At 31.6% G+C, this 25,659-nt stretch overlaps 2 protein-coding genes across 2 annotated transcripts; both read left to right on the top strand.

Moving 5' to 3' along the window:
- The first annotated feature begins 14,721 nt into the window (after positions 1-14,721).
- LOC136068162 (carotenoid 9,10(9',10')-cleavage dioxygenase 1-like) lies at positions 14,722-16,013 on the top strand. The gene is made up of 4 exons (XM_065774923.1): positions 14,722-14,796; positions 14,887-15,222; positions 15,351-15,421; positions 15,908-16,013. Exons 2-4 carry the CDS (start codon positions 14,980-14,982, stop codon positions 16,011-16,013), a joined length of 420 nt encoding a protein of 139 aa, XP_065630995.1. The 5' UTR covers positions 14,722-14,796; positions 14,887-14,979.
- Positions 16,014-17,284: 1,271 nt separating this feature from the next.
- LOC112038776 (carotenoid 9,10(9',10')-cleavage dioxygenase 1) lies at positions 17,285-24,821 on the top strand. The gene is made up of 14 exons (XM_065774924.1): positions 17,285-17,682; positions 17,809-17,879; positions 18,373-18,387; positions 19,726-19,837; positions 20,127-20,226; positions 20,685-20,747; positions 21,071-21,181; positions 21,264-21,448; positions 21,588-21,726; positions 23,340-23,457; positions 23,537-23,638; positions 23,906-24,157; positions 24,485-24,596; positions 24,663-24,821. Exons 1-14 carry the CDS (start codon positions 17,431-17,433, stop codon positions 24,819-24,821), a joined length of 1,791 nt encoding a protein of 596 aa, XP_065630996.1. The 5' UTR covers positions 17,285-17,430.
- The last annotated feature ends 838 nt before the right edge of the window (positions 24,822-25,659 follow it).

The raw sequence follows: 25,659 nt of genomic DNA on the forward strand, positions 1-25,659 counted from the left end.
AAAAAAAAAAAAAAATAAAAAAAAAAAAAAAGAAAAAAAAAAAAAAAAAAAAAAAAGAAAAAAAAAAAAAAAAAAAAAAAAAAAAAAAAAAAAAAAAAAAAAAAAAAAAAAAAAAAAAAAAAAAAAAAAACCTAGGAAGAAATTTGAGAGTTGGACTATGAGTCTATGATAATATGATACGAGGGTTCATTAACAAATTTTGCTCTAGAGAGAAGTTAAAGAACTCTCGCATATTTAAAATGTTTGGAGATTCAAAATGATTGTTTGCCAAGGATTTCTACATTTTTCCTATGGGATTAGGGATTCCTATAATTTAATTAACATAACAAAAATAACAAGCATAGTCTGTTTGAGGTGAAAAAAAATACTTTGGCGAATTAAAAACACAAAGAAATGAAAAAAAATGTTTTGGCGAATTAAAAACACAGAAATTGCTAAGAGAGAGAGGAGGAGATCAAAATGAAGAAATTACTTTATTAATGAAATGAAATGCATGAATTACAATCAGTAGCAAAAACTAAAAAGAAAGAACTAAGCCAAATTTACTTTTATTGAATTAGCCACCATTAGTCTGGTGATATACCAAGGACAACAACACTTCGAAGCCACTAGCCATGGAGGCAAAAATCCTTGCGCACAAATACCATCCAATAAAGTCTTAGAGGACGACCCAGCATTCTCATCACATGGTCAATGAACGAAACATTGTACACCATCTTCTTTGTCTTCTGCGTTTGAACATGCAAGAAACTGGTTGCATATGTTGGTTTTATATAGGCTTTAGCAAAGATGGGAATATTTATGACTCAAGCTTTCAAATATCACAATTCATATTATTACAACCAATATATAATGATATGTTTCCATACTAAGCAAACGTAGGGAGTACACAAGCTTTAGCATTCACATTATCTAGATAGAATACTAAAAATAGTAGGGTGTAAACATGATTTTCCACATTTTTGTATTAAATATTTTTCCATTAAATAGTAAATATAACAATTCTTAAGATTATATTCTTAATTAGTTGGCTTTTTCATAGAAGAATTTTTTTTTCTTCACAAATGTGTCCAAGTTCCTTTGTATTTATAGTTGTCATTGAATTTTTTTGTTAAATTCTAGCCATCTCAAGCGAACCTATTAAACAAGTATCGAAAAAATTTTAATTTCGTGCACATAATAATAATAATACGAATCTACTAGAATTTATTATTTTTTTAAGGAAACTAGGATGGAGATAATTTTTTTTTTTAATTTATTTAAGATTTTAGGATAATGATGCAAAGTTCTGTTGGTAGGATATGCACCTTCTGACCACCATAGAATTCTCTTTTTGATGGCTACCACTAAAGAAAATTAATCATAGATTTGCCTAAATTCCATGAGAGCTCAAACGTTTAGAAAAACAACAAAATTTCACAATATCTTCCTTTTGAGTTGTAGCGAGTCACTTTATAAATTTTTTTTTTCTTTTTTGACTTATAGTGATTTAAGTTTAACATGTAAGTTGTTGTAAAAATGTTATAAGCTTTTGTTGTGGCAATAGACCGGTGAATTATAAATATTATTAAATTAATTCTATGAACCATCAAATTCACTAAACAATAAGCATTATAATCTAATAACGTCATATAGTATTCACATAATTAAAGCATAATAATCTAGAATTTTTTTTTTTAATTCAATAATGAAGGCTAAGCATGTGTTTGATATTAACTTATTTAGTTTCTTTTTCTTTTTCTTTTTTTTTCAAAAATGTACTAAAATATAATTTTACTTCGAAAAAATGGGATTTAAAAAAAACTATACATAAAAACTAGTAAAAGTTAAACCAGAAAGAAGGGAAAATAAACCAGAAAGAAGCATTCATCTCAACAAAATAGACTTGAATCCGAAGCAAATTTAGGGATGTAAAATAGTTAAATAGGATTATTGCTAGGCTGAATTCATACGTCGGCAACCACCATATTCACATTCAGTGAAGTAATTATATGATTTGTACATTTTTGTCGTTCAAAGCGTCTCTAAAAAGATGACTCGAAGAGAAAAAAAAAATATATTAGCCAAATAAAGTCTGATAAAAATGGTGTATTTTGACTCATCTTCTGTGCAATGAGATCATGGTCTCAGCCTTTATGCTATAAGATTAACTGGCATAAGCTTTGGCAATTTGGAAACTTAAGATTGTTTGTCAAGCAATTCTACATTTGTGCTATGGGATTAGGGAGTCTGTCCTACAGTTTAATTAACGTGGCAAAATTAACAAAAGTCTGTTAGAGGTGAAAAAACGAAGACCACCAAGAAACCAGATAAACTGGGAAGAGAGAGAGAGAGAGAGAGAGATCGATCAAAGTGAAGAAATTTTTTTTATTAGTGCAATGAAATGGGTAAGCTAGTATTGGTACCAAAAATAAAAAAGAAGGAAAACATGTGTAAAACACAAAATGAGCAAAAAAAAAATTTAAAAAGTAAATAAAGCCTTAGCTAAACGAAGTTTTATTTAGTAAACCGCCATTAGTCTGGTGATATATCAAGGACAACCACACTTTGCAGCCACTAGCCATGGAGGCAAAAATCCTTGCGCATAAGGGTCATCAAATAGCCCATGGCCCACAGCCCGACCTAGAAACCCGACGGCCCACCAGGCTAATAGGCGGCCGGGCCCGTTGTTATTGAGGCCCATGGGTAGTCCACTAGCCCAGTGGATGAGGCCGTGGGCTAGTTTTTATGCCCATGGGTACCCGGTGAGCTAGCCCAGTAGCCCAACCCGTTGCCCAGCCCGTTGGCCTAACCCGTTGGCCCAGCCTAATAACTCATAATTCATAACAAAAATATATAGGAAGTATGTGACGGATTGATCTTGAGATATTATAGAGGAAATTCTTAAAAAAACTTCCTCAACCATTAAGATACTAAAAGTAATTGTGCTAAACTTAGTTTACTAAATATATATTTTTTTAGTAGTCTAGTAAATTTGAATTAACCATTTGACATTTTTTTTATTAAATATAAAAATAAAAAACTATTTAAAGCCTTAATAAAAAAAAAATTAAATAGGTTTCCATCAACAAAACAAAAAATTAAATAGATTTTACTATAAAAAAATTTGTAATTATGCATTAAATTCTTTAATTCTTTCCTTTAAAAAAATAGATTGATTATTCTCTTATAAAAAATTGATTCTTTCCTTATAAAAATAATAAAATAATATGTTAACATAAGCCTATAGGTAGCACATTAGGCCTAACCCGATAGCCCAGCTCGCTAAAGACAAAATGGGCATTGCCCATGGGTAGGGTCATGGTCTGAGGTTTTATCTTTTGGCCCAGCCCGATCCGACCTGTTAACTAGTTAATAGCCCATTATGCCTAGTTCATTGTGCCCATGGGCCAAGTAAAATGGGTCGGGCCGGCCCGACCCGGCCCATTGACGACCCTTACTTGCGCACAAACAGCATTGGAATAAAATAGACCAAATAAAACCAAAGTGGATAGAATGGACCAAATAGGACTGAAGTAGACAAAATAAGACCAATGTTGACCAAATAGGACCAAAGCGGATAGAGTGGACCGGATAGGACTAAAGTGGATAGAATAGGACCAATATGGACCAAATAGGGCCAATGTGACTGAATGGTCTGAATTAGACCGAATTGGACTGAATAAGATCAAATGGTCCGATTGGACTGTATAGAACTTTAGTGGACATAATGGACTAAACAGGACCAAATTGGACCGAACGGGACTGAATGGACCAAATAAGAGTTTTGAATATTTATCATTTTTATTGCATTTTTAGGGCTCATATTTCTAATTTCTAATGTCTATTTTAGTTTTTTTTTTTTTTAAATCAAAACTAAAGAGTTTAGCCCAAATATTATAAAATTTCATACTTTTCAACCCAAAGATGAAAAAAAAAAAAAAAAAACAAAAAGAAGAAAGAATTTGAGCTAAACTTGAAAAGAAAACCTACAAAAAGAATCAATTTAATGCCCAATTAGTCTAAGATATACTAAAGGGAACAAAAATTAACCAAGTGGAACAAATTGGACCGAAGTCGACCTAATTGGATCAAATAGAAATTGTTTAATTTTTAAGGAGAACAAATTATCTTCAAAAAATTTTAAAGAAAAAAGTATACATTATATTATTGTGAGGTACAGAAATTTAATCATGCCACGTGTCATACCCAAGGCCGAGGAGGCCAATACAGTTCTGACGAGTCCATAGGAAGGGGCCACGTCAATGGCACATTATAGGAGGGGGCCACACTATAGAGAAAGAGTTTCAAAGCCCTAACGTGATTGGAGGGATGATAGATGCCACCACATTTAATGCACCTCACCAAATACTCTAGTTGCATTTATGTGGAGAAGACCCTTGAACAGTGCTGTCTTAGTTGCCACAACTCACAGAAAACTTGGGAAGGCGTCTGATGGGACTAACGCCCAAGTAGTAGCCTGCATAATCAACAAATGGAGGGTCATGATTAGTCAAAGGAGGCTATATAATGAGAGAGATCCTTTAGGGACAGGGATCCATGGAGAAATCAGTAAAGAAAACACTATAGCAACAAGAACTGAAATTGTATCCAAGTTTAAAAGAAATATATTCCAAGACCACTCTCCTTGGATTTTGTTGAGGAAATATTTCTTTGACAGAGCTTGTCTTTCTTTGCTTTCTTACTATCCTTAATTCACTGTGCGTGTTGTTCGATTCATTGAAACCTAGTTTTTAAGCACACTCTCTACAAATTTATTGTATTGGGCTCTTTGGGTCTTAATCCATTTACCTTTTGGGCTCAAGTTCCAAATCCTGCCCTTACAATTACAATACAAAATAATTATTTATTTCTACGCATTGCATGGATTTGCAACTAGTTTCAATATAAAATTCGATCATTAATGCTTATTTTCAATAAAATGGCATTATAGAATGTCTTATCATTAATGCTTATCTCTTATCATTTTGATATTTATATTTGTAATGTTATTGTTATGCTTATGTATAAACCTCTTCTATATATATAAAAATATTTATTTATTTTTGGGTTTGTACTTTCATTCATCATAATTCGGGGTTGATGCATTTTCCAATCACAAAAATACATAGGTGTGTGATGAATAAATATAGAATGTCTTAGCACTCATGTGATTTATATTGCAGGCATTATATAAGGGGGACAATGAATCCTCCATTTGGAATTTGAAGAATAAAACATTTAGAAGAGTTGTTTTGTCCTAATTGATTGTTTAATTAACATCTTTTTTGGTATGCATGAAATCTGTTGTAAATCTTGGCTCTAAGGCAGTTTCAACTTCGAAAGAAAAACCGACACACCATGATTTTGTAGCTCTGTAATAGCTACATTTCAGGTGTGTAAGTCTAACTTGAATATCCTCCTCATATAGTACGTGACTATAATATGCATTGAATTAGCTGTGCAGACCTATGCTTTTTATTTGTCAAGACATGGATTAGAGGTGATGGCAATTAATTTTCTCATTCTCAATTTCATTTTAAACTTCATTTTGACTTTTATTTCAATATGAAATTCGGTCATAACTTCAAATTTGGTCATTAATGCTTACTTTCAATAAAATGGTATTATAGGAATATCATAATTGCACTGAATGAAGGTCATCCCCTTTCGCCAACCATCTTGCAGTCGCACATTAGTGTTTATAATTATATCTACAATGTTATTGTTATGTTTATGTTCAAATATATGTTTAACTCTAAATTAATTTTTCTCAAATCTACTCCTTATAATTTTTTATCTATCATATAAGAAATTGGGTAATTTGAGAATCAAAATTTAGTACAAAAATAGGGTTTACCTTGAACAAATATTGTTACTAGTATGTTTATTTACATGTGTAGTAGAAGACAAAATTTATCTACAAAATTAGTTGTAACCTTAGGCTACAACCTTACTCAATATCTTTCTATTGGAGATGAATTTTGACAAATCTACAATTGGATTAAATTATCTTCTTATATCCTCCATACTTGCAAATTTTCTAGAAAATTAAAGATCAATAGTTATGTTAGCAATAAATTATTTAAATTGTAAGTTTTTGTATTTTAAAATTATGCATAAAATATATGCTTGAAGATCATATAGTAAATAATTTTCGATTGACACAAAATTTAACATGTGTATTGGGAGTATAAAAAACATGCAATTCAACAGTTAAATTTTCAAAATATATAATAATGTTTATTTTATTAAGTAAAGTTGTAGCCTGAGGATACAACCAATTTTGTTACTAAACTTTGTCGTATAGTATATAGTAAGTGAAATATTTTATTCCAAAGTTTAAGGATTGAGTTTTATGACATCTCTTCCTCTGCATTGTGAGTTACTTAGATTAATTCAATACTACACCCATTTTCCTTATTTCCTCTAATCTAATAATTTTAAACTTTCCCATTCGACGTGGTGGAGTGACTAATTCGCTAGTCACAGCATTGCTCTAATTCTCTCATAGAGAAACAATGGAGGAGAAGTAGAGGTACAGCGGCGGAGGAGTAGGACGGGGGGAATAGTGGAGGTGGAGTCGAAGCCAATTAAAGGGCTGACTTCGAAGGTGGTGATAGACTTTGTGGAGAAGTTGACAGTGAAGTTGGTGAACCAATACTACACCAACTTCAGTTTGATAGTACCAAATGCTAGGCTATTATATATGTCCATGAAATAAGTTTGTGAATGTGATGATTGATAACGCTACAATGGATTGAATGACATCTGATACATTTGTGAGTAGCTAAAGATAGCATCAAATAGACAATATAAGATAAGCATCATTTAAGATGGCTTGGACATTTGCAGTGAAGTTAATTGTGCTGGCAAGGGTATACTTTCATTTACACTGGAGGGTGGTACAAGGAAAAATAAAAGATTTGACTCTTAAGCAAAATGGTCATATGATTTGACCTGCGTTATATGGACTCCTGAATTCTCTGCACTTTTTAGAGATTTTCCATCACTTTGGACTGTTATGCTAAACCAAGTTTGATAGTACTTTGTGTTCATCCGATGTTATGCTGCAGTTTTTTTTTTTTTTGCTTGAATATTATGCTGCGGTTGAATCAAGAATTTTGACTAATATGTTGCATATATCTAGAGAGCATCGCCATGTAGTTTATTGCTACTTTTTTGTACTTATTATTATTTGGCCATTGCTTTCTATTCTTGGTTCTAATATATACATTGATATTGCACAGGAGCAACTTCAAGAGCAAGGAAAACAGTGATTGTCTGAATATTGTTGGGAATCTCAAATTGAATTTGAAATAGAGAAACTACAAGTGGAGATATATCCATGTAAAAATTATACATACAGGATCTCTTTGGTTGTAGTACTGAGCCGATATTGTATATGTAGATCTTCCAAATTTAAGCAGAAAAATAAAACTACAATAATATATACCTCTGGTGACTGGGAAGTATTACTCAACAGGAAATTAATAATAATAAAAAAAAATAAAAAAATTAAAAAAAAAACACCTAGGAGGAAATTATCAGCTCACCAAATAGTTCTTAATTTCAAGCATGTGAGAGTTGGACTATGACAATATGATATATGAGGGTTCACTAACAAATTTTGCATTAGAGAGAAGTCAAAGAACTCTCCCATATTTAAAAAGTTTGGAAATTCAAAATGATTGATTGTCAAGGGTTTCTACATTTTCCCTATGGGAATAGGGAGTCCTACATAATTTAATTAACATAACAAAATTAACAAGCATAGTCTATTTGAGGTGAAAAAACAAAAACAAAATGTTTTGGCAAATTAAAACACAAAGAAATTGCAGAGAGAGAGAGAGAGAGGGAGAGAGAGGAAGAAATTTCCTTATCAATGCAATGAAATGCATGAATTACAATCAGTACCAAAAACGAAAATGACAGAAAGGAAAGAATTTAGCCAAAACCATTATTATTGAAGTAATCACCATCAGTCTGGTGATATACCATGGACAACAACAACTTGCCTCTAGCCATGGAGGCAAAAATCCTTGCGCACAAATACCCTCCAGTATAGTTTTAGAGGACGACCCACCATCCTGATCACATGGTCAATGAACGAAACATTATACACCATCTTTTCTGTCTTGCTTTTGAACATGCAAGAAATTGTTTGCATATGTTGGGTTTATATAGGCTTCAGGGCCTCAGGCTTCAGCAAAGGTGAGAATATTTGTGAGTCAAGCTTTCAAATATCACAATTCATATTATCACAACCAATATATAATGATATGTTTCCATACTAAGCAAACGTAGGGAGTACACAAGCTTTAGCATTCACATTATCTAGATAGAATTCTGAAAATAGTAGGGTATAAACACGATTTTTCACATTTTTGTATTAAATATCTTTCCATTAAATAGGAAATATAACAATTCTAAAAGTTATATTCTTTTTTTGATTCGCTAAAAGTTATATTCTTAGTTGGCTTTTTATCCTATAATTTTTTTTTTCACAAATGTGTCCAAGTTCCGTTGTATTTGTCATTGAATTTTCATGTTAAAACTCTTGCCATCTTAAGCAAAACCCTTCAACAAGTAAGGAAAACTTTTAATTTGATGCACATAATAATAATAATACGAAACTACTAGAATTTATTGTTTTTTTTTTAAGGAAACTAGGATGGAGATAAATTTGTTTTTTAAATGATTTTAGGATAATGATGCAAAGTTCTGCTGTAGGATATGCACCTTCTAACCACCAAAGAATTCTCTTTTTGATGGCTACCACTAAAGAAAATTAATCATAAATTTGCCTAAATTCTATGAGAATTCGAAAGTTTAGAGACACAAAAAATTTCACAATATCTTCGCTTTAAGTTTATTTTGACTTATAGTGATTTAACATGTCAGTTCTTGTAAAATCATTATAAGCTTTTGTTGTGGCAATAGACTAGTGAATTATAAATATTATTAGATTAATTCTATGAACCATCAAACTCACTAAACATTAATCATAATAATCTAATAACGTCATACAGTTTTCATAGAATTAAAGCATAATAATTTAGAATTTTAAAAAATTTCAATAAACAAGGCTAAAGTATGTGTTTGATATTAGCTTATTTAGTTTTTAGCTGTTTTTTTTTTTTTTTTTCCTGAAAATGTATTAATATATAATTATACTATGAAAAGTTGAATTTTAAAAACTGTACATGAAAGTTAGTAAAGTTAAAAACTAATATAAATAGCAGATTTCCCCTTAGAAATGGGGGAGAGAAGCAAAGGAACAGTGGTAGATGAATTGTGAAAAATATATATATATATATATATATATATGAAAATGTCACGAGATTTTATTGTGCTCTTAAATTTTCTCACATTTGATTAAGTACAACTTTAGTTTTTTAGCTTGCTCCTGACATTTTTTTTTTTTTTGGGTATAACTATCCACAGTTTATTATTATAATTATTTCGCTATTGCTTTTTATTATGGTTTTGTCACGGGAGCAACTTCACGAGCAGGAGAAACTGTGATTGTCTGACTGTTGGAAATCCGAAAATAATTATGAAATAGAGAAATTAAAAGTGGAGACATATCTGTGTAAATTTTGTACACATGACCTCTTTGATTGTACTCTCTTGATATTGTATATCGAGATCTTCCAATTTTAAGCAGAAAAATTAAATTGTAATAATTTTCTGGCAGCCGGGAAGTATTACTTAACGAAAAAAAAAATAGAAAGATATTTCGGGGTTTTGAATTTTTTGGATTTTGTATTCATGTTCAAAATAAACTTAGATCTTAATTTATGTGATTTTTTGTTTTTAATTCTATTTTTTCTTTTTTATTTAGTTAAAGTTAATAAATTAATTTTTATATTTGGAAGTTGATGTGGATCTGACGTGGCATTTTCAAAGTCAAATAAAAAAAATTATTATTAGTTTAATAACCACATCAGTGTTTAGTGTGCTAATGGTGCATTTCGTCTGTCATGTAGATTATTTCTGTTAATGAGATGACAGTAGAGACTAAAACGATAATGTTTTTTGATTTTAAGGACTACATGAGGTAAAATTAAAAAGTATAGACCAAAATAAAATGAAAATTAAGTCAAAATGTAGGAACTAAGAATATATTTTCACCTTTTTTTTATAGGGTAAATATACATTACAGTTGTTTGTGTTAATGCGCATATATATATATATATATATACGCTTAGAATTTATACAAGCCCGATTCTCCAATAAACTCTAATAACCTTTGTCATTAGTATCACCAAAAGCTAACCTTGTTGTAATTATCAATTAAAAAGCTAAGGGTAAGAAACGGAAAAGATGAAAGAAATTTCCTTTTAAAATGTCTCAAAAATATAGTTCATAGACATATATATAAACATACTATGTACAGCTAACACAATAATATCATTCTTATTTATTTATGAACTTTTTTAATGAACAACATAATTTTGATAGAAATTCACCATGAATTAATATCTTATATTTTTATAAGTTAATATATTTTTTAGAGTAATGTTAATAATACAACATTTTTTTGTTCATAATAGATGCAATGAAATATCATGATTGAAGCAATATCATTTTCAATGTGTTCACCAATATTGACACAAAAAATTGAAAGAAAATGATGATATGATCACTAGTGTGACCCAACAAAAGTGTAACAACAATAAATACTACACTTTAACTTTTAAATATTATATAAATATCAAGTACAACTATGTAAATTTATATTATGTAATTGAGGGAAGAAAATGTATGACTTATGTAAATTTCTATTTATTAGATAAACATCAAGTATAACTTACATTATTTTATGTTTTTTTTTTTTTTGGCAAAGCTATACTATAGTTTTGTTTATTTTAACTTAATATTCCAGTTTCTTTAATTAATGTAGAGTTTGTTAAAGCCTCAATTTTTAACATATAAAATGTCTAAGTAAATAATGTTAGCACTGGAGTGGCAAAATATAAAAGTTGGTAGGTGTGAATTTGCATGTAATGCTGCGGCATTTAACATAAGCCAGGTGTGATGCTTCATGCATGTAGTCCATGATGTATGGGATAATGACAAGCCTCCATTTCTACGAGGTGTTTTGGGTTTTTTTGTATGCTGATGTAATGATTTATATTTTCTTTGGAATAAAATTTGTACTAGGTTACTGAAACACACAAAACACACACACACACACACACATATATATATTAAAGGTAAAATAGTATTAAACTAGTTAAAGGCCCGTGAGTTACACGGTTTTATCATAAACTTATAAAATATATATTTTATCTAATAAACAATAACGAAATAAATAATTATTATAATAACAAAATAAATAAATTGCATTGGTATAATAACTATCAAATATAAAATGATAACACCTAAATAAATAAAAAATAACTATTGATTTTGTATTTTTGTGAGATTGTTGAGTATCTCTTTGTACACTATATATATTCTTGCTCTTGTTTATCATTGTTCTTTATTAGAAAATTTAATGATTGATAAAAATCAAATTTTTACGAACAATTTATCATCAAATTATCAAGACATGCTTAGTAATAAGCTAAAAAGAATAATGTTCTCTAAATCAAAATTGAAATGATGAAAGCAACATATTACCATTGGAACACATGTCATAAAACACAAAATAATTTAAAAAATCATGTCTAAGCATATCTAATGATTGATTTTCAAACCATAATCATATAAATTGATATGATAAAACTTAAAATTAGGTTAAACAAAAGACAAAAAATACACAAAACCTATTCAATTTAATGAAAAAAAAAATAGAGTAAACAAATACATACCTGCAAGGTTGTAGGTAGAAAAATAGAGAAAAAAAAAAAAACTGTATGGTAAGTATTCATTATGAATTATTTGATATATATACACTTCACATTAAAGAAGTTAAAATGAACAAAAAATCAAACTTTAGTCTATTTTGTGGAAGTGTAAAGCTGAAATAAATCTTAAAAAAAGTAGTTGTGAACAGAAAATCCAAAGAAAAAAAAAAGTCACGTTGTGTTAAGAGGAAATCCAAAGAATTTAAGTGTTTTATTTAAACACTAAAAGTAGTTACTCTGTAAAATAGATTTACCAAATTGCAACAATTTTTTCTAAACATAACTCATTTTGATGTCAGCCACAAAATTGTAGATATGGTCAGATTGTATAATGCTTATCTAAATAGTTATTGAGCACAAAATAATAATAATAATAATAATTGTAAGAGCGGGTTTTGAATCCTCAGCCCAAAAGGTAGATGGATTAAGGCCGAAAGAGTCCAATACAATAAATTTGTAGAGAGTGTGCTAAAAACTAGGCTTCAATGAATCGGACAACACTCACGATGGACCAAAGATATTGAGAAAGCAAGAAAAACAATGAAAAAAAAAGTTTGTAAAAAGAAATTCTTCCTCGACAATGTCCGAGGAGAGTAATACTTGGATATCTATATTTTTCTTAGACTTGATCACAATTACAGTTCTTAGTGCTACAGTGTTTTCTTTATTTCAATTATCAAATGCCCCTCCCCCCTGGTAATGGGATTCTTCTCCTTTATATTACCCCTCTTTGCTCTATCTCAGCTCTCCATGTGTAGATCAAATGACTGGCTTTTGTCCTTGTCCCATCAGCACCTTCCTGAAACTTTTAGTTATAGCTGTAAGGCTGAACATCACTATTCAAGCATCACTTTCACATTATTGTGGCCCGAGTATTAGCTACAGAGCATTTAATGCGGTTGTAGCAGCTTTCCCTCAGATATTTCTCACTTTCTTCTTACCTTATCCCTTCTTGATGCTTATCCCTACCAGCATAATCGCCCAAAACGTTGTCCTTGATGTCAGGCCAACCCTTTTGACCTCTACCCTACTAAGCCGAGGTGAAATCTATCCTCGGACATACTTCCTGGAACCTTAAAACTAGACCTCTTTGCCCATTCACTATCTTGCACTCCCACACTAGTGTCTACCTGTCCTCGGACTATTGAATGTCCTCGAAAAGGGCCCATGGCCCAATATACCATTCTAGGTCTGCCATCCCTACAACAACAAAAACAACAACAACAACAACAATAATAATAACAATAATAATAAGAAGAAAAACAAAAAGGAAAGCATATCAAGTCGGTTAATGTTTTCTCAAAAAAAAAAAAAAAAATGGTCGATTAATGGATAATATATATCTACCAAGTACCAACAAAGTAAAAAAAAAAAAAAAACACCATAGTTCTCTTCATCCATGAATGTTGAATATGTGTAAGTGAAGTGAATTTATGGCTATCCATAAAAGAAATAGTGAATTTGTGGAAAATATAAAATTTAACAATAATATAATTTATGTAGAATTTTATCATTTTTAAATTTTAACAGATTTAAATTTTATTCAATTTAAGGGATAAAATTTAAAAATAGTATAATTATGTCAAACTTTATCATTTAAATTTTAACAAATTTAAACTGTATTCAAACTAAAAGTCTTGTATAAATTTTTTTAAAACAACCCACGTTTTCCCCCTTCAAATTGTATCTATGTGTAGTAATATAATTTAAAAAAATAAAAATAAAGGATTAGCTAAAGATTTTGAATTGTAATCAAATTAATATTTTTTATTAACTTAAAAATTATGATAAAGAAATGATTAGATGAAGAATTTGGATTGTAATCAAATTAATATTCTTTATCAACTTAGAAATTATAAGAGAAGAAGATAAGAACAAAAAAAATTTATATCTATTTTTTTAAAATTCTAAAAAAAAAAAAATCTGCAATTTAGTAAAGCTACTTGGTGCAATCACGGCTTCCAAACTCAACTTTTATTATATAGTATATGATATGATTTTGTTTAGCAGGCCAAGGGGGGCAATTATTTATTGCTGCCTTACCTCCAGGCCTACCTTCACCTTTGCATTATTAAATACTTCAAGAGTATCATAAATGTGTTTTTTTTTTCCCTTTCACATGAATTATAGGTCTTACCGTGAATTTAATTAGTAAAACTCACTATAATGTAAAAAGAGAATGTATGCATTTATGGTACCTCAAAAGTATTCTATAATTACTCCTTTGCATGGGCCGTTAAAAAAAATTAACTTGCAAGTTTTGGTGGGTCTACATGTGTGCGATGGTAGACTAATTTAAGAATATTGTGAATTTTTGTTCCAGTTCTTCTAGGAACCCTGAATTTTTCATTAACTATTTCACATCTCTCACCCTTTTTTGTTTTTTGATTTTTTTTTTTCACTTTGTTTAATGATTATTTCACATCTCCTCACATAGTATTTGAAAGATAAGACTATGGACACCTTCAATTTCGTACCCAATTTTATAATGCCTTAAAATGGTTGATTATGAGTAAACAAAAAAAAAAATTGCGGGTTAATATAAAAAGTAATAGGTGAAAAGCATCGGGTGTTAGTGCGAATTTAGATAAGAACCAACAAAAACTTGATCAGTCAATCTTTTAAAAGAGGGATGTGTTAACGGGCACCTTATGGTGCCCGGTGCCCGTTAACAACTTTTTGTTCTTTTTTATGCAGTTTTATGTCATTTTTTGCAGTTTTATAAGTTGTGGGGCCAATTACATATAGAGAAAAAAAATTTTAAAATAGACCATGGAGCCAGTTTTATATCTTTTTTTTTTTTATCTATATTTTTTATTAAATAAGACCTACTTTAATCCACCCTTATCATTTTTGTTAACATTTGCCTTAAAAATATTATTGTATAAAATACTCTCGCACATTGAGCACATATCTGCATACGGAGACCACAAGATTGTGGGGCTCACATGTGTGACTGGTCTGTGGGTACTTGATTTCTTTCTTTCTTTGTCAATGTTTAAACTTTAGACTTTCCCAGTTGAGGACTTATGTTTTTGATGAATCCCAGGTACTTGACACTATAAAATGGAGTGACAAAAATTCTCTAGCCACAGGATTGCTCTATATTCTCTGACACACACACACAGAGAAAGAGAGAGAAATGGCGGAGGAGAAGCAAAGGCACGGCGGCGGCGGAGGAGGGGAAATAGTGAAGGTGGAGCCGAAGCCGAACAAAGGGTTGAGTTCAAAGGTGATAGACTTTGTGGAGAAGGTGATGGTGAAGTTCATGGACCAGAACAACAACCACTCTTCTCAGTCTCACCACTATCTCTCCGGTACATTCACTCCCGTTTCTGAAGAGACCCCTCCCACCACTGATCTCCTCGTCAAAGGCCACCTTCCTGTGAGTACTACTGTACTGTGTGTACACTACTTTAACTTGCCATCTTGAACATTTTACTATTGCCTTGGGTTTTGATGTTCCAAGTGCCTCTGTTGGCAATGACATTGAATGCAAAATATGTCTTACAGGAATGCTTAAATGGAGAGTTTGTTAGAGTGGGTCCGAACCCAAAGTTCACCCCTGTGGCTGGATATCACTGGTATGTCTCTTTTGTCTTTTCCTCCTGTGGAACTATTCAATACTATAAGGACAAAGCTATAATTAACTTTCATGAAATAAATGTTTAAATTTTAAGTTTTTGTAGTTTAAATTACGTATAAAACTAAATTTATGAATTGAATAGTAAATAATATCTGATTGACATGACATGTATGTTAAGAATATAAATAACATGTATCCAACTGTTAGATTTTTAAAATATGTTTTTGTGTTAATTTTTTGTAACCAAATTTGTCCTAAGCATAATAACTTGGCTTAATCCCAAGTGAAGAAATATGTTCAACTGCCTTCAGTATATGAAGTTAAGATTTTTTATTATCTTGGTCCCTTATTTTTTGGTAAAGTTCCTTTTTTTGGGAGGGGGAGGGGGTGGTGTTAGGCCTGGGCTTATCAAGTTGGTGTGAAAGAAAATTCAGTTCATAACCAGGTCATATTATACTTATTTCCTTTTTTACTCTCTTTGCAGGTTTGATGGAGATGGGTGTGTGATTTTCTGCAACCTTATTCTACCAGTATTTCTTTCTAGTTTTCTTGAAGAAAGAATTCTAACATATAACTTTAGTATAATTTAAAAAAAAAAAAGGATTAGTTAAAGATTTTGAATTGTAATCAAATTGATATTTTTTATTAACTTAAAAATTATAATAAAAAACAATATGATGAAGAATTTGAATTGTAATCAAATTAATATTTTTTATCAACTTATAAATTATAGGAGAAGAAGATAAAAAAAAAATTATATCTATTTTTTAAAAATTCTAAAAAAATTTCTGCAATTTGGTGAAACTACTTGGCGCAATTACGGCTTTTAAGCTTAACTTTTATTATATAGTATATTATATGATATGATTTTGTTTGGTAGGCCAAGGGGGGCAATTGTTTATTGCCGCCCTAACTCCAGGCCCTACTTTCACCTTTGCATTATTAAATACTTCGGAAGTATCATAAATGTGTTTTTTTTCCTTTCACATAAATTATAGGTCACACCATGAATTTAATTCATCAAAACTCACTATAATGTAAAAAGAGAATGTATGCATTTATGGTATTTCAAAAATATTCTATAATTACTCCTTTGCATGGGCCATTAAAAAAAATTAAATTGCAAGTCTTGGTGGGTCTATGTGCGATGGTAGACTAATTTAAGAATATCATGAAATTATTGTGAGTTTTTGTTCCAGTTCTTCAAGAAAACCTGAATTTTTCGTTGACTATTTCACTTCTCTCACCCTTTTTTGTTTATTTATTTATTTACTTTGTTTAATGATTATTTCACATCTCACTCACATAATACCTTAAAATGGTTGATTGTGAGTAAAAAAAGAAATTTTTTGGTTGGTTAATATAAAAAGTAATAGGAGAAAAGCATCAAATATTTTAGTGTGTTCATGCGAATTTAGATAATAATCAATTAAAACTTGACCAGTCAATCTTTTAAAATAGGGTTGTGTTAACGCTAATAGGCACCATAAAGTGCCCGTTAACAACAACTTTTTGTTCTCTTTTGTGTAGTTTTATGTCATTTTTTGCACTTTTATAGATTGTGAGGCCACCTACATGTAGAAGAAAAAAATATTAAAATAAGCTATGGGGTAAATTTTATGTCTTTTTTTTCTATTTATCCTTTTTTTTTTATTAAATAAAACTTATATTAGTCGCACCTTAACATTATTGTTAACATTTGCCTTAAAAATATTATTGTATATGCAGCATTATTGTATAAAATACTCTCGCACATTGAGCACATATCTGCATACGGAGACCACAAGGTTGTGGGGCTCACATGTGTGACTGGTCTGTGGGTACTTGATTTCTTTCTTTCTTTCTTCGTCAATGTTTAAACTTAAACTTTCCCAGTTGAGGACTTATGTTTTTGATGAATCCCAGGTACTTGACAGTTGACACTATAAAATGGAGTGACAAAAAAATTCTCTAGTCACAGGATTGCTCTATATTCTCTGACACACACACAGATAGAAAGAGAGAGAAATGGCGGAGGAGAAGCAAAGGCACGGCGGCGGCGGAGGAGGAGGAGGAAGAGGGATAGTGAAGGTGGAGCCGAAGCCGAACAAAGGGTTGAGTTCAAAGGTGATAGACTTTGTGGAGAAGGTGATGGTGAAGTTCATGTACCACAACAACAACCACTCTTCTCAGCCTCACCACTATCTCTCCGGTACATTCACTCCCGTTTCTGAAGAGACCCCTCCCACCACCAATCTCCTCGTCAAAGGCCACCTTCCTGTGAGTACTACTGTACTGTGTGTACGCTACTTTTAACTTGCCATCTTGAACATTTTACTATTGCCTTGGGTTTTGAACTTCAAGTGCCTCTGTTGGCAATGACATTGAATGCAAAATGTCTTACAGGAATGCTTAAATGGAGAGTTTGTTAGAGTGGGTCCGAACCCAAAGTTCACCCCTGTGGCTGGATATCACTGGTATGTCTCTTTTGTCTTTTCCTCCCGTGGAACTATTCACTACTATAAGGACAAAGCTATAACTAACTTTCATGAAATAAATGTTTAAATTTTAAGTTTTTGTAGTTTAAATGAGGTATAAAAACTAAGTTTATGAATCAAATGATAAATAATATGTGATTGGCACGAAATTTGACATGTATGTTACGAACATAAACAACATGTATCCAACTGTTAGATTTTTAAATATGTTTTTGTGTTAATTTTTTGTAACCAAATTTGTCCTAAGCATAATAACTTGGCTTAATCCCAAGTGAAGAAATATGTTCAACTGCCTTCAGTATATGAAGTTAAGATTTTTTATTATCTTGGTCCCTTATTTTTTGGTAAAGTTCCTTTTTTTGGGAGGGGGAGGGGGTGGTGTTAGGCCTGGGCTTATCAAGTTGGTGTGAAAGAAAATTCAGTTCATAACCAGGTCATATTATACTTATTTCCTTTTTTACTCTCTTTGCAGGTTTGATGGAGATGGGTGTGTGATTTTCTGCAACCTTATTCTACCAGTATTTCTTTCTAGTTTTCTTGAAGAAAGAATTCTAACATATAACTTTAGTAGCCGGTTTCCCACTTCAGAATACCATTAATGTCTCCTTGTTTAGTTCATTTAATATGTGGGTGCTTTTTTGGGGTTACTGACTGCTCAGAGGCCAATATTTTCCACAATGAAAGTAACAAGAAGTTTCAATTAACATCTTATAGGATCCAAGTATTTGAAAGAAAAATTTGGCAACTCTATTTAATTTGAAATTACATCAATTGATTTACTCACCTAATTAAACTGTGATATCTGCATAATATTAATATATGAGCAGTACTCATAGTGAAGTGTCAATTTTCTTGAGTCATCATATGTTTCGGCTATATGTGAATTGAACCCTTGTAGTTCATTCTTTAGTCTGTATAGAATCATTTGGCTCCACTGCAGTTTGGCAATGGAGCCAAATAAATCATTTTTCTAGTGACTGAAACTACATATGCTCTCTCTTAGGTAAAGTAAAAAAATATGCATTTGCTTATTTCCCCCTTTCCCACCTTTTTGTGGTTCTTCCCATGCCTAAATACGTTAAGCAATTTGAGACTGGCACTTGAGGGTAAGGACTTGAAGTTTGGATACAGATATTGTCTTGATATTGAACACTGAATTTTTACTGGTTTAACTACATGAATCACTGAATCAAGCTTGCTATGAGTGAAAACTTTCTCCATTATATTTCTATGTGGTGGCAGGCATTGAGTCTGAATTTTTACTAGTTTAACTGCATCGAATGCAACTGTCATGTTAATTATTGAGTTCAAAGTATTTATGATTTCTTACAGAACCTGGTCTTAGAGTGAAACATAATCGTGGAGTAATGTAATCAAAACCAACTTTGGATTTCCTGGTGATATGCTCAATCATCAGGATAGAAAGAAGATAATATGCTTGATTTCCTTCTTTATGATCCCTTGACAAGCTCAGCTATTTTCTGTATTAGCGAAGGGGAAAGAAAACTTTATTTTAGTTTGCTTATCATTTACTATTTTCATGATGTTTATTACACTATCTAGTGTTATATTCTGGTTGGTTTTGGTGAATTGTGTGTCTGTATTTTTGGTGGAGAGCACTTGATTGTTTCTAACCATCCTGCTAGTTTTATGTTAGTATATTATAGTTGGGATATGTTCCAATATTCTGTTCTGTGTTTTATAGCCTTCCTACTTTTTCATTAGATTTTTGAGATTCGTGAATGTTGTTTGGAACCCATTACATTTACCCCTTATTAATCTGTTAAAACAAGAAGGGATTTAGGTGATATATTTAATTTTGCAGTATGGTTCACGGTTTGCGCATCAAAGATGGGAAGGCAAACTATGTCTCCCGCTATGTAAGGACATCTAAGCTTCAACAGGAAGAGTATTTTGGAGGTGCTAAATTTTTGAAGGTATACCAGTAAGCTATATGTTTCTTTTGTTCTTTTCCTCTCTTTTCTGGCATATTCATTTAGTGCTTCATGCCATTAGGATTTTCTCCACTTTTTAGTGACATCTTTTGCCTGTGCATATGAACTTTGCTGCTAATGGGGTGATAAAAGAGAAAGTATGTGATAAGGTAATTGATGATTGTAGTATTAAAAATGTCAAAATCAGATAAATCATCTGTTGTATATTTTTAATTTGGTGGTTACATTACAGTGTGTTGTGTCTTTTTTTCTTTTTTAATTTCATTTCCAGCTTGGAGATCTCAAGGGACTGTTTGGATTAATCAAAGTGATCATGCAAATGCTGAGAGAAAAATTGAAAGTATTAGATGTTTCATACGGAACTGGAACTGGTAAGTTAGTCTAGTGTTCAACTTTTTCTGGAATGAAAAGACATCTGCTAGGATGCTCATAGTTTCCTTTAGTACATTTCAAAAAGCATTATTCTATGTATTATTCTGTTTTTTATTTTAATTAATCTTAATATTTAATTGGCTTTTTTGTGTTGGGTACTAGTGTATGTATAGGTCTTTTATCGGTTGTATCCCTAAACATTAGGGTGCAGGTACACTGGTATATTTGGGAATTAATTTTTCCCCATTGGTAAGATACACACCACATAGGAGACTTAACACGAAAGGTCATTGGCAACTATTGGTGATATATTATTAATTGAACCAAAAGCCCAAGCTATTAGGAAAGAGTGAATTTAGTGGGCCCAAACTCCCCCTAGCATGATAGCCTTAAAGGCATTACTAGCCATTTGTATTGGATATATCTCATTTTTTCCCTATTTGTCATCTGTGTCCAGGTAATACTGCTCTCATATATCACCATGGGAAACTTCTAGCACTTCAAGAGGCTGATAAACCTTGTAAGCTTGTCTCCTTTAGTTTTTACTTCTGAAAAAAAGAAAAAAAGGAAAAGAGGGGGGTGGTGTTTCTCTGCATTCCATTGATCAGATAACCTAATGGGGAGATGTGTCTATATATCCCCATCAGCATATAAATTATCTTTTTATATTTCTGGGTTGCTTTACTGATTGTAGTGCAATGATGATGTAACCACTATGCTTTTTATGGTGGGGGCAAAAGGGATTACAGAGCAATGCCAATTTGTTTGTCTCATATACGAACTCTTTCAAATAATTTCTTTCCTGAAATGAAGAATTGATATTGTTCTCACTGCAATACTTAGATGTCCTTAAAGTTTTGGAGGATGGAGATCTTCAAACTCTTGGCATGTTGGATTATGACAAGAGATTGGTGCATTCTTTTACTGCTCATCCAAAAGTTGACCCATTCACTGGTAAAGACATCCTGATAAAAGAAACTTAGTGACCCATTGTAATGGAAGAGTTTCTTTTAACTTACAGAATCCTCCCATGCAGGTGAGATGTTTACATTTGGCTATTCAGCTTCACCACCATATATCACTTACAGAGTAATTTCCAAGGATGGTTTCATGCATGACCCTGTACCAATAACAATATCAGAGCCTATCATGATGCATGATTTCGCCATTACTGAAAACTATGCAATTTTTATGGATCTTCCATTGTGTTTCAGAAAAAAGGTATTAAACTGGTAAAGCTGTTTCTCCTACAAATTTAACGTACTAAAGAAAATTCCATGGACAGAACAGTGCTTTATTGAACATCATATCAATCACATCACGTGCAACTTGGAATATTTGTTTAAATTTTGATTTTCAGGAAATGGTGACAGAAAACAAGCTGATATTGAAATTTGACACAACAAAAAAAGCTCGCTTTGGTGTACTTCCTCGATATGCAAAAGATGAGCTGCAAATCAGATGGTTTGAGCTTCCAAGTTGCTTCATCTTCCATAATGGTGTGCTTATTTCCTTTGCAATCCTTTTCATGTGCCAGAATGTAGAGTGAGTTGGGGCAAAATTTTAATTTTAATATCAATTTGTTTTTTTAAATACCATTGTTTTGAAATAAATTGCAAAAGTAAAACACCTATCAAGAAATTGTAAAAGCAAAACTTTTCTATATTACACATCTTGAAGTCACAATTTCATGTTGAAATTGTGGCTTGAAGATCCAATTCCATGCTTACTTGGCAATGTCACAAGAGGTATTCACATAGGTAGTGTGAAATCATTGTTGAAGATGTGATTTCACTGCACATTGAAATCTTAGGTTAAAGCCACGATTTCACTGTTGAGTACAACAACAAAACCTTATCTCAACACTTTGGGGTCAACTATAGATCCTCAATAAATGAATCCAGGTCGGCCACATATATCTAGTGGGGGATGCCTCAATTTGTATCAATAAAGGATTCATTTTTTACAATGCAATTCAGCCTTGGGTAAAATGTCAGGTTGAAAACGCAATTTCACTCTTGGTTGAAATCCAATCTTCAACATGCAATTTCACGTTGCATTCTTGACATCCTCTTGTGGTAGTGGTGGTTGAATTTTGAACCAAGCATAAAATCGCATTGAGTCACAATTTCACTTAATATTGTGACTTGAAGATGCAATTTCAAAAGATATTGTATTTTAAAAAATTATTTCAAAAATAAAAATATTTTTATAATCTGATAATTTTCCCCTAATCACTCAATTATCAGAGCTTTTTGTTCTTGATTTGCATTAACGTACTCTTATTACTTGGGATTGGCTACACAAATCTATTCATGCCTATCGGTTTTATGGTCACATGACATCTGTTAAATCTCTTGGGATCTATCCTTGATTTGTTGAGAACCTCCTTTTAATTTTTCAAGCCTGTGCAGCAATTTCCCTATTCACCATTGCATGGATTTGTTGACTGATAGAAATGGGACATTCTCAAGTGCTTAAATTAGAGGACATATTTCACCTTAATTTATTTATAACTTGATGTTTTCTATTATTCTTTTAATTAACTTTTCTGGTATAATTTTAGACATTTTCATTGACCCAAATTATTGTGACATCTTCTTGACAGATTTTTTTTTTTTTTTTGATAAGTAAGAAAGATGTATATATTAAAAGCTATCTTATGCAAAGAGCATAAAGCAGTCCAAAAAATTTATAGTAAGTGAAAAAAGAACAAACAACATAGAAGAAATTAATTACAAACATAGAGAGAACTAAGGAACAAGGGGAGTAAATCACTAGATGTGAGTCCCCAAGGGGAGGGAATCACTAGATTCAAGAATCTATCTTTGGTTATTTTGTATTTTCTGAATTTGCAGTCAATTTAAGATGAATTGAGTTTGGGTCTCTTGATGATATAACAATCCATAAAATTGATGCTGCTCATAATTCTAAAAATTAGTTTAAGCCTGTCTTAATCCAGTCAATCTGGGGGAAAGGAGCTTACTCCTTACTATTAGTTGAGATTTGGCTGATTTCATTCTTCTATATTTGTGAATTTATACCCTCTCATGGTTCATGATTAGGTTATAATTAAAGTTTATGAATTTTTTTAATGACTTCCTTTTGCTAGCTAATGCTTGGGAGGAGGAGGATGAAGTTGTTCTGATCACTTGTCGCTATGAGAACATAGATATGGACAGGCTCAATGGGATTGTCGAAGAAGAGCTCAAAATTTTATCATCTGAGCTGTAGGTCTTTTACCTATTTTATGAAATTTGAAATCTCTATGCCTGCGTACATGTTTCTGATAGTTACTATTCTTTTCAGGTATGAGATGAGATTCAACATGAAAACTGGTCTAGCTTCACAGAAGAAATTATCAATGTCTGTTGTAGAGTTTCCTAGGGTGAATGAGAGCTACACAGGCAGGTATATATCCACTTTTGGTGATTGGAGAATTTGGGTTGTTTATTGTCAGTAGATTCATTCAAAGATTGCAAAAATTCCCAATCAAAGATTAGAGAAGCTAGATGCTGAAAGGCCATATTTATATGATCTTTTGCTTCTTTTGAATAGGTTCTGAAACCTGATTTTGTTTTGCAGCCTACTTCATCATTTTGCTAGCAACCATGTTTAATTAATTTTGTTCTCTTAGGTGTCAAGTCCTTATGTATTCTACCATTTGTATCTATGCAGGAGACAACGGTATGTATACGGAACCATATTTGACAGCACTGCAAAAATCACTGGGATTATCAAATTTGATCTGCATGCTGAACCAGAGACTGGAAAAACAAAACTCGAAGTTGGAGGAAATGTTCAAGGCATCTATGACTTTGGACCTGGCAGATTTGGTTCTGAGGCTATTTTTGTCCCTCGTGTGCCTGGCATGACATCTGAAGAAGACGATGGCTACTTAATATTCTTTGTGCATGATGAGAATACTGGGTAATACTTTCATTTCTCACACATTTGACAAATTCATAATCTCTCTTTAAATTTAATGCACAAAAATTTTGATGATTAATGTTTTTGCTTTATTAAATAAAGTAATTGCTAGTCAAATTATGAGATTGAAAGGTTTTGTAAGAAAGTTGTTGAAAATTTGTTGCTCCTAATTTTTGCAAATTTAGGCTTTTTAAATTGCATCAAAGGAGAAAATATTACTATATATGCTGATACCCCAACTTGTTACATCAACTGCTGATGATACAGATTAAAGTTTTGAATTTTTTGATGATGATAAATCTCAATATTTCATTTATAATTATGCAGAAAATCATCAGTTAATGTACTTGATGCAAAAACAATGTCAGCTGATCCTGTTGCAGTTGTTGAGATACCCCACAGAGTTCCACCTGGTTTCCATGCCTTCTTTGTAACAGAGGTCAGTGTTACATCAATTATTTATGGATTAAATTTCTTTCTTACATTTCTCTCTGTCTCACTACAGTTGAAATTAACTTCATGGTTGAATTCCAAGATAGTTTTGAAAAGTAGAAATTTAGGGCAACCAAGATTTAGACAAAATAAAATTGACAATGACAAGGATGGTGTGCCTGATATTCATACTTTTGAAATCACTTCCAATGCTTGCTTACTTCTTTTTTGACAAACAAACACACACATACACAAGGGAGAGGGAATGGGGTTTAAACACAAAGGCATAGCACAAATTCCACTAAAAAACCATGGTCACTTCCAATGCTTACTAAAGATAACTAAGTTTGAAAATAATATGGTACGTATATCTATTTAATGTTCCCTCTAATGAACATCACTTCTGAAATTGGTAATGACTCAACAAATATATCTAACACCATAACTTTCTAATATTAATGATGTCCTCTATATTTGATACTGGTAGGGGAGCCAAAACATGATCAGGGGTAGGGTGTGGCTTTTGTAGTAGTTTGTAGGGTTTTCCACTTGTCAAGCAAGCAAGAATAAAATATAATAAAATAAACATATCATGGAGCAGAGTCAATCGTTAAAAATCTCCCCTTCTCCCTTCCCTTGGGCCAAACCTCACTTTATTACCCTGAGGACTTGGTGCCAGAAATGACAATTGACTCAACTGACCAATTCACTGCTTTGGATCTGAGTCTTATTGAAAAGAACTTGCTTGGTAGCCAAAGGTTTTGGTGCCAGAAATGGACAATTGAGTCACCAATTCACTGCATTAGATCTCAGTCTTACTGAAAAGAGCTAAGAATTTTTTCAAAAAGACTCTGATAAGCATTGGAACACAGTAGAATGCTTTTTTTTTTTTTCTTTTTTTTTTTTGTTGAGAATACAGCTGAGGTTCCCCAAATTAATAGAAGAATATTTTAGTTTTCACCATGGAACTTCATTGTTAAACCTATGATTATTTTGTTCCTACTTTTTTCTTCAGCTTTATCTGTTTTCCCTTTTTTTTTTTTTTTTTTTTTTTTTTTTTTTTTTTTTTG

The sequence above is a fragment of the Quercus suber genome, unplaced genomic scaffold (assembly GCF_002906115.3).
Source record: "Quercus suber isolate HL8 unplaced genomic scaffold, Cork oak 2.0 scaffold_102, whole genome shotgun sequence".
Taxonomy (NCBI): domain Eukaryota; kingdom Viridiplantae; phylum Streptophyta; class Magnoliopsida; order Fagales; family Fagaceae; genus Quercus; species Quercus suber.